This window comes from Musa acuminata, chromosome BXJ2-6 (genome assembly GCF_036884655.1).
Source record: "Musa acuminata AAA Group cultivar baxijiao chromosome BXJ2-6, Cavendish_Baxijiao_AAA, whole genome shotgun sequence".
NCBI classification, from domain to species: Eukaryota; Viridiplantae; Streptophyta; class Magnoliopsida; order Zingiberales; family Musaceae; genus Musa; species Musa acuminata.
Window position 1 is genome coordinate 33736725 of NC_088343.1, and position 10125 is coordinate 33746849.

Consider the following 10125-nt stretch of genomic DNA (forward strand, 5'->3'; position numbering starts at 1 on the left):
TGATTGTAAAGTCAGATTTAGTATCCAATCTATCATGTTAACCTTCACCAGTTTAATCCATACTTATTGTATAATTTAAAATTCTTATCTAGTAGAATCCATCACCATCATCATAAACTCTATCTTCCATCAATATTTTTTTGAATTGTAAATTATGTTCCTCCCAAGGAAGAGACTTGAGTATATTTCCAACATCCAACATCACATGTGCGTGAAGCACAGAAATCAGAATCCCACTCTGATGACCTCAAGTGGGACTATCATACATTAGATGCGTCACGGAACGAGTAGCCAAGAAAGTGAGAAACATCAAGGGAAAGACTCGGTCACAAAATGACTTAAGACTATGGATGCCAAGATTCAAGAGTCCCACTATCCTAAATCTGCAACCTCAGATTACTTGGCTGTTTCGATTGATGCCCATGTCACCATTGGTTGATTCAGCTACATGCTTGCTGATCCAACCAATTGTGCATGACTTGTGCATGATGCCATATGAGGTTGCAAAAGCTAAATCGTACTTCAATTTAGCTTATAGTATCTTTCCCTCCAATGCTTCCAATATTTCATAATGATCAGCTATGCATTTCATACACAACATTACCTTAGCATGTCTCCAAGCTATTCTTATTCATAGATGAAATGAGGTCATCTTGTCTCTTGCTCAGGAATGATCCGAAAAATATTTTTCAAACCGTAAATAGGGAATTCTCCAACAATAACCCCATGTTCTTCTTGTTTCGGTTGATTTGAACATGGGAGAAATCTTATCGTGGTGGTCTTCTCTTGCACAAGTAACATGAAGATGTAGCTTAGTTCAAGGCTAGTTCAAGGTTTTCGTCATTAGTCATATCTTCTCAAGATTCATACCATAGGATATGTATCGATATACATCAAGATTCAGAACCAGACACACCAAATCAGATCATCTTCATGGTTCAAATTGATGACTTCCTTTTGAATCAAGATGAGTTTTGAATCAAGTGTAGCTTCCTGCAATTCGACCATAACCTAAGAAGTTTCCCCTCCATTAGGTACTTGCTGCTTGTTAAGTGCAAGAAACAAGAACAAAGAGAGATTCCTTAGGAGCACTCGGTTCTCTCTCATCCAAGAAAGTTCAATGAAACCCTAGGTGTGTGGTCCTTGTGCCATGGCCACCACCACCACATGCAACCCACCACCTAGTGCTCCACTTCACAAGGTAATATATATATATATTGTATGAGCTCTACAGTCCACCACCACACGTCCGATCCCTCTCCTTCCTTCTCCCACTCCATCCATCCCCTGACAAGGAGGTGGCACCGGAGAAATAAACAAAGCAAGGCCAAAGCGAAGCCACAAGGAGAAGACAGAACCAGAAGCCTATATATTCCAAGCACAATAATTGTACCTTTTTGACGCCCCACTCGTTTGCTCCTCCTACCTCTCTTCAAGCCATCCCCCCCACACGCAACCCCATTGACCACAACGCACAGCACATAATAAAGAACAGGAAGAAGAAAACAGCACTACAAGCAGACGTACGTTTTAGGATGCAGTGCAACATTTATGTGTGTGTGTGTGTGTGTGTAAGAAATAGAAAGAGAGATGGTAACATGATGAATCGTGTACCTGGAAATTAAAAGGAGGAAACCTGCCGCACTTTGGCCGCAAGAGAAAGCACGTCGCGCGCACACAACTCTCTCTCTTCTTTGTTCGCACGCTGCAAGTAGGCCTTGGCATCTGCGCTTTACCCCTTTGATCCCTCTCATAGCAAATGCAAGTGTTTGCCTTCTCCCTACGGCAGGAAAAGCCATACGTTGTCCCTCCGTAGACGCATGTTGATACGTTTTGTTGCCTCGGCATGTCTTCTTCTTCCTCCTCCATGTACTCTATTTCAAAGGCCCTTCAGAGCCTTTGCTTAGTACATTGATGATGTTGATGGAGCCTGGGACTTTGGTACCTATCAAAAATTTTGATGCATTAGATCTTAATTTACATCATCCATCAAAATTTCAGATGCATAACAATATTATTTTTACACTATAACAAGAGTGATCTTATGCTCTACACAATGGACTGCATAATAATAATATGTCAACTTTTATTTGCAGTTATCCTAATCACAATTATATATTGCCTCAATAGCACCTATTGTGATGGTGTATTAATATGGTTAAGAACTAGAGGAACATACATCTAAAACTTGCACACAAGAAATATATTTTCTTGTAGTGAGAATTAAATGATTAAATTTTATCCCATATTATATCCATCCATCTTGATTATATATAAAATCGCCAATCAATATTATTCTGACCTATTGAATGTAACTGAGATCGATCATAAGAAAATGATTCTAACCAACAGATCATAGTGTTCCAATTATACAATTCTTTTCATTGGAAATAATCAATTTTATTATGTTTAATAAAAATTTTCACGATACAATTTTAGTCACTCTTTTCTCATGCTTATTTTTGTTGGAACTATAACCATCATCTTATTTCATTTTGATACATAACTATCTAATATTCCAATGCATAAAACGTTAAATTAACACTTATGTTTTAATGTTTATCATGATTGCATATGTTTAATACTGTTAAATTAGATTCTAATTGAATCAATTCGGATCAAACTAAAATCCTTTTTCGAGTTTATCTCACATTGGTATAGTGTCAGATAAACCAAGACTTTGTAAGACTACATAGTGAATGGGTGTGCTTGATAGATAATGTTGTTTTGATGGTTCAATTAATTTTTTATTCGAAGGATTCGATATGTAAATATAATCATATTACCATGAATTTGAGAGGGAAAGTATACATGGAGGACATTTTTATAATGTGATATAAGATGGGTAAATTTGAGGTCATAGTTAAATATCAATGCTTTATCCGATCATAAGCTCAATCATGCAATATGAGATCATAGTTAAATAGTTATATGCTTTGCTCGATCATAAGTGCAATCGTGCAATACAAAATCTGAAAGACGAACGGTAATAATTGGTCGAATCAACTTCCTATTTCATGTGGTTGACTTTATGAGGTCAAGGGATTAAGGTGAAGATGATGTATCAAAGAAGTAATATATATATCAACCTAGCATTCCTCGAACGAGAATAAGGTATCGATAGCCAGCCGTCCATAGGTCATAATTCTCATATCAGATACTAAAATTTTAATCATCCGTTCAACAAGAAAACAAAAAGCTAAAAGAATATAATCAAAGAAGTAATACCTCCATAAATGCAGTACACCATAGAACAAAAGAGAAAAAAAAACAAAAGAGAAAAAAAAAATCCTTCCAATGTATCGAGAGTCATTATGAGCACATTCTTTAGTTCCATGTTGAGCACTAGTATATCGTCGTTAATCCTATACAGTAACATTCTGATTAATCTCACATTAGAAGTTGACAATATTAAGATTAACTTATAAAGATATGATGAAGTTGACAATATTAAGATTAACTTATAAAAATATGATGACTATATTATTATTATTATTATTAATTTTAATTTAAGTTTTTGACTAATGATTTATGTCAAACAAAGTTAATAGGTTAATTAAACTATTAGGCTGGGGTCATAACATCTTAATCTCAAAATATTTTTTTTATTTTCCTTTATATTACCTCTATTATGTTTTATATACATTGACAACATATTTTTTTGATATATATGATCAAATGAAATAAAGAAAATACTCGTTTTAAATAATGTCATCCTCATATTGAAAATAAATGTAACTTTGTTAAAGCATATAAATATATTAGGTTCCTTCTAAAAAAAATAATTTTTATGATTATTGAGCATACAAATAAAATATATATTGTAGCACAGATCATCTCTATTCTGCTTGCTATTTGGTTAATGCTTGCATAATGTCCCTTTCCTGTATTCAATCACACGATCAAGATCAAAATTAACTGTGAGGTTTTCTTTTAATTTTTTTCATGATAATATAATACTCTTCTTTATACATTCTAATGTGATTTTTATGTCTATTTCCTATTTTGATTTTTTTTTCATTGTTATTTGACACTTTTTTATGTGGTTATACAAAAAATCGGTTAACTATAAATTTTACCATATAAAAAATATTTTTGATAATTGTTATCATTACACTGATTTTGAACTATAAGATCGAATCATCGATTAAAAACCAGTTCAATTGATTCACTTGTTGTGAATTAATTCAATACTACTTTACATTATGAATTAATTCCTACTTAAAATCGTAATTTTTTTATCAAATGATGAGTGATGAGGATAGGGATTTTGTTGTAATGGTCCAAGTTTTTTATTATTTATTTAACAGCCTCTAACTTAAAACTTTTTTTTTTTTGCAATAAATCGACATTAAGTCTTCAAAAACAACTCGAATTTTCTTCTCATTTGCGTCAATATATATATATATATATATATTAGAGAGAGACAGAGAGAGAGAGAGAGAGAATCCATGGGTTACAGGAGGTGTTGGTGCGGTTCCTTCTCGCGGCATTCCTCTCAGCCTCTTTTCCTGTGTGTAGCTGACGCAAGTGGATGTGTTGTTGGACATGTCGATCACTGTCACCAGACATGTAGTGTTCTCTCCTTCTTCTTCCGTTTTCGTGTTTTATATTGCGTCATAGAGTTGAGTCCGGTTCACGTCACAGAGGAGTCGTCGCCTTGTGCCCACACCCTCTGTTATAAGGCCTACCCTTCCCTCACCTCAGCTCACCCACCCACACCCCCCCCCCTCCCTTCTGCCTCCTCCTCTTCTTGGTGGTGGCTCTCCGGACTCACAGCTGCAGAGATCATGGAACATGGGCTGTTTTAGCTGGGGAGTGATCTTGAGCTTGGGGAAAAGGGACGCCCTCCCTGTTGTTCGTATTGTCTTCTTTCTCGGTTCGCACACATGGAGAGCAAGCCAAGCTTCTTGAGGCATGGAGTGCTGAGGCTCCCCCCTGGGTTCAGGTTCCACCCCACTGATGAAGAGCTTGTGGTTCAGTACCTCAGGAGGAAAGTCTTCTGCTGCCCCTTGCCCGCCTCCATCATCCCCGAGATCAACCTCGCAAAACTCGATCCATGGGATTTACCCGGTGAGTCCTCTGAGATCAGTGTAGTTCTCGTTGTTCGTCCTGTTCGTTGTAATGCCTCAGTGGGAATGATTGGTGTGTTCTTGTTGGAATGCTCAGGTGGGTGCGAGGAGGAGAGATACTGCTTCAATCTGAGGGAGGCAAAGTACCGGAACGGGAGCTGGTCGAACCGCGCGGCCAGGTCCGGGTACTGGAAGGCCACGAGGAAGGACAGGCAGATCACATCTCCAAGGTGCAGCCAGGTTGTGGGAATGAAGAAGGTTTTGGTCTTCTATAGAGGGAAGCCTCCCACCGGGACCAAGACTGATTGGGTCATGCATGAGTACCGGCTTGCCGGCACCGAGTCTACAGCCCAGAGACATAACTCCACTCATGTGAGCTCCCAATTTTTTTTTCATCTCCCTGAGTCTAAGATTTATATGGATGTTCTTGTGAACCTGATTCCTAGGCCTTCGGCTTTTGCCAATTCATATGCAGTTGAAACTATCATGCCATACTTGTTCCTATCATCTGCTACTCCACCACATACTGAAGTTATTGTTTCTTGCCAACGGAAACTAAGGCCTAAATGCTTCATTGTAGATTTGATTACAGCTATACTAACTAGCATAACCAGAAAACTGTTGTTATGGAGCTTTCTTCTGCTAACTGCTGATCCTTTTGCGCTTTTTGGTTCCACCATGCCACAAAACTCATCATCAACTCATTCAGGGGTTTGCCCCGTACGATGCTAGATTCCAGCTGCATAATCTTTGCTAAATTCTACAACTTTTCTGACTCCATGCAGAGCGGAGATTGGGTACTCTGTCGCATTTTCAAGAAGAAAAGAGCTACCAAGATGGATGTTGAGACTGAAGAAGGGGACGAATTGCCAGTTACAAATAGTGGCATTGACTTCATGGGACAGAGAGATAGAGATCAAAATCATTCTTCGTCCTTGTCCGAATCAAGCTGCATCACCGAGCTCTCTGATGGATCCAGCAATGGGGAGGAAACCAGTTCTCGCAGTTCAATTCCACAAGGAAGTGAGTCCTAGAAATTCTCTGCGTCAGTGTTCCAAATTTAGAGCCTCCTTTTTTTCTCGGAAGCCAAAATCCAAATAAACTTTGAGCTATTGACTCTAGGAATTCTAGTCTCCCTCTCCTGTAAGTGGTTCCTTTGCCAACCTAATTGCAAGAGAGCTCTGTGGAGCAGAAGGAACCAATGTTGTCACCTAATGAAACATATGTTTCATCTAGTCCAATGCTGCCTCAGTTGATCAACTTTTCTTTCCCAATCAAAGCTATGTGAACAATGAAGCGGTGGAATGCTTTTTTCTTTTTCTAAACTTTTGATAGAGTGGCTAGTGTTATCAAAAGACCGATCGCTGTATACATGCACAAAAGATGCTGCAAAAAGATAGGAAGAAAAGCTGAGCAAGAAAGAGGAGGCAAGAATCCATCTGGTTTGTTAAAAGAGGTGCCTTCAGCCTCTGGCACCAGCTGGAGGAACAAGGGGCATGAGCTAAGAGGCTGGTCAAAGGCATCTGGGCCCCTTCATGGCCAAGAATATTTTGCTCAAGATTTTGCTTTGACATCAGAATTAGACCCGTGATTAATGTGTGGTTGCTGTTCAGCTGCACTCCAGACTTGGTCAAATGGAGCAAACCAAACCATGTTTGTCACATGAAGCCATACCTGTCTTTCTGAAAAGTGGTCAATTATGAAACAATCAAGAACTTCATGATAGTGGTTATTCACCTGTGTAATTAAATATAGAAGAAAGGCTTGAGTTTGGAAACAGAGGATTCATCACATCTCTTGCTGGTTAACAGAATCAGCACACACCCATCGAGTGCCTCAAGGATGGACTTCAGTTCCGGAATAGCAGCTATGTGCATGTAATTGAATCCTGCAGCCATTCTTCTTCATTTGCGCATTATCTTTGATCCAAAACAGGGAAAGCCTTTGCACTCAGTTGTGTTGTTTTGTTATATTACTCTCTTACTAAACCATTAGCAATAGCCTTTTTCTGTTCCAGTGATTTGTACTAATTAAAAATCTTGGAATAGTTTGGATCAGGGCATTGGATGATTTGCCAGCACACAGAATGGACAATCATTTGGATGGCACCTGACAGATGACCTACTGGTTTGAATTATCATCAATTGAAATGATGACTTTGATAACACCAAGTCCACAAATGGCTCCTGTTTACAGTAATACATGCTGTGGGACTTGCATTACACTCTTTTCAAGTTCTTCAACTGATGGTGAAAATTTTGGTGTTTGCTTTTTTTTTAAAGAGTCATAGATCCCCAAAACTATCAGAATTAAGTTATTGACTCCCTGACTGCCATGTAACAAATTGTTACATGGCTTTACAAGGAACAGAGAAACATTTTATTACTGTATTGTGGAACTTTGTATCATAACAAGCCGTCCAATTATTATAGAACTGTGGCATTCTTTTTTCTCACTTTCAGAATTATCTGGTCCGGACAAACTCTAGAATGTATGGATGACAGCTTTTCTAGCAAAATGGCTGTTGGAAGATGTACTCTGCACCATAGTGAACTGTTCAGGGTTCAGCACTTGCATTCTGAAGCAAACTGTGTTGCAGCTTCATTGTGAAAGCTAATAGATCTTGCAACTGAAGCAGACTGTGTTGGCAGCTTTATTGTGAAAGCTAATTGGATCTTGCAAGTGTAGCAGACTGTGTTGGCAGCTTCATTGTGAAAGTAAGTGGATCTTGCAACCAGAGAAAACTTCGTCACCGGTTGTACAAATTTAGAAGCAGACCATACAAATTCTGCCACAAAATGTCTGTCAAAAATGGTAACACAGTAAAACCTGCAACTGTTCCATGAAAGGTATCAATGAATATTTGGTATGTGTGAGGGCACTGAGGAATAAATAACATAGTTCCAAGCTTGCAGAAGGTGGAGGCACATGGGAGACTGATGCTAAAGTTATTGCAGAAAGCACAAAACATTTGCCAATAGCATCTCTTGGTACAACCAAAGTTAGCAAATGATCAATATGGAGCTGAGACCACTAATCGATTGCAAATTGATCTTTCTATAAAGAAATGATGGGACTTTAGATGTCTAAAGTAGAAAACTACTTTTCTTGGTGGAGTGCAATGGCCTTCTCTTGGCAAAATGATGGAAGTTTCATTGGCACTATAGATCTGACTTCATGAAGAGAGATGTGTGTTAAGAACATGGTAAAAGCTGATCTGCAACATCAGTGACATGATATCCTAACTTGATTGTTATTGTGGCTGTGTTGTAACTGTTGGTATTTTTTATTGAGAATAAACACAAAATTTCTTTTATTATCTCTAGAAATAAAACAAATATCATATCAGTATTTTGAAGTCATATGATGGAGATATGACATAGGTATGTTACATAAAGATGGCACAGATAAGAGCACGGAGGCAAACAAAACATAAACTGCTCAACAAAAAAGCTTGACAAGGGCATGTAGGGATCTCAAACCTGCCTTTGACTCACATAATTAATAACTTGCATGCTTGCCATAAGTTCCTTGTAAGTGTGGCTTTGTGATCAACATCATCTTTCCTATTTGTGTTTCCTCTTGTCCCCTGGAGTCCTCTGAACAAAGAAAATTTGAAGTTTTCTTCCCTATCCATGTTTAAGAAGATTTTAGTGAAAGAATATGCTCTCAACTAAATGACTTCATATATCTTTTCCTCTTCTCTTGTTTTGTTTTGTCAAATCTGATAGCAACACGATCGCATGCAAACAAATAATTTAAAGTAGTGTTGTTGAATTCCTCTTTTAATCCACTGATTTAGGATCTTGAAACCATTCTACTCACCTTTGTTGGAGAGGAGGTCGGTGCCTGGCCTACCTACTAGTCATAAGTGTCCTGTAAACCAATTATGTGAGTGATGATATGTGTGACTTGATATATATTTTTTATGTTTATTATATTATTTGATATTTTATTACTTTATATTGTTTGTTGCATGAATATATATTATGATGTTTATGGATCGGTGATCATGAATATATATTATAATGTCTAATGTTCAAATTAGTGTGATGTCACAAGAACGTTCAATTTGTACTCGTAACTTGAATGTCCAAATTTCTAATTATATATATATATATATATATATATATATATATATACCCTACAAGATAATTACGTGTGTGATGGCACGTGTGATATGATACACACTTTTTTTTCTTATTATTTATTTAGTATTTTTATCATTTTATCTTGTATGATTGCATATATTGTTACGTCCATGAATCTATGCAATGAGAATAAGATCATCATGAGATCACAATAATGAGATCGATTTATCTTTAAACATATACTCTAAATAATCTCGATCATAGGTTACTCGAAAGGACATTGATATAATTGGATAAACTATTGTATTGTATGCTCGTCTATATGATAAAGACGACTAGTTTTATAGTTGCTTGTGTAGGGATATTAAATATATAATGCAGACGCTTATTAAAGAATGAGTTCACTGATTGATCCGCTCACGGAATGATGAATGATTGATAATACCTCATTATCAGATAAAGATTCTGTCGTCCCAATGATGTATATGATATTTAGACGTGAGACATCAAGGATGCCATGTATAAGTACTTCACTCTTTGATACCTAACTTATAGACTTAAAAGTTTCAGATATAACATAATGATCATCGAGAGTGATAGCTAACTTTATAAGTACTATTGAGTATCGATAAATGATCATCATTCCTTTCGGTGTCACGAGAGGAATAATTTATATATAAAAAAAATAAAAAAGAAGAAGAAGACGAATAAGAAGAGAAAGAAATAGAAGAAGAAGAAGAAGAAGAAGAGAAGGCGTAGGGTGATAGTGTGCGCTACTCGGCTCGGCATGCAGCATGGATATGTAGCACAAGACACGAGAAATGCAAGAACTGTTTTCCAAAACAATTTATTATATATATATAATATTTCTGTTATATAAAATTAATTGGCCTATTAGCTCAGTTGGTTAGAGCGTCGTGCTAATAACGCGAAGGTCGCAGGTTCGAAACCTGCATGGGCCA

At 37.1% G+C, this 10125-nt stretch overlaps 1 protein-coding gene and 1 non-coding gene across 2 annotated transcripts; both read left to right on the plus strand.

Annotated features, from left to right (window-relative positions):
- Positions 1–4708: 4708 nt before the first annotated feature.
- On the plus strand, positions 4709–6389 carry LOC135615317 (NAC domain-containing protein 83-like). Its single transcript, XM_065113617.1, has 3 exons — positions 4709–5073; positions 5170–5444; positions 5858–6389. Exons 1-3 carry the CDS (start codon positions 4890–4892, stop codon positions 6104–6106), a joined length of 708 nt encoding a protein of 235 aa, XP_064969689.1. The 5' UTR covers positions 4709–4889; the 3' UTR covers positions 6107–6389.
- A 3662-nt stretch (positions 6390–10051) lies between these two features.
- On the plus strand, positions 10052–10125 carry TRNAI-AAU (transfer RNA isoleucine (anticodon AAU)). Its single transcript has one exon. It is a non-coding gene; the product is annotated as a tRNA-Ile (tRNA).

Coding starts and splice junctions, on each gene's coding strand:
- LOC135615317 (XM_065113617.1), top strand. CDS start 4,890: ATGGAGAGCAAGCCAAGCTTCTTGAGGCATGGAGTGCTGAGGCTCCCC. Junction 5,074..5,169: donor CGATCCATGGGATTTACCCG/GTGAGTCCTCTG, acceptor TGGAATGCTCAG/GTGGGTGCGAGGAGGAGAGA. Junction 5,445..5,857: donor AGAGACATAACTCCACTCAT/GTGAGCTCCCAA, acceptor GACTCCATGCAG/AGCGGAGATTGGGTACTCTG.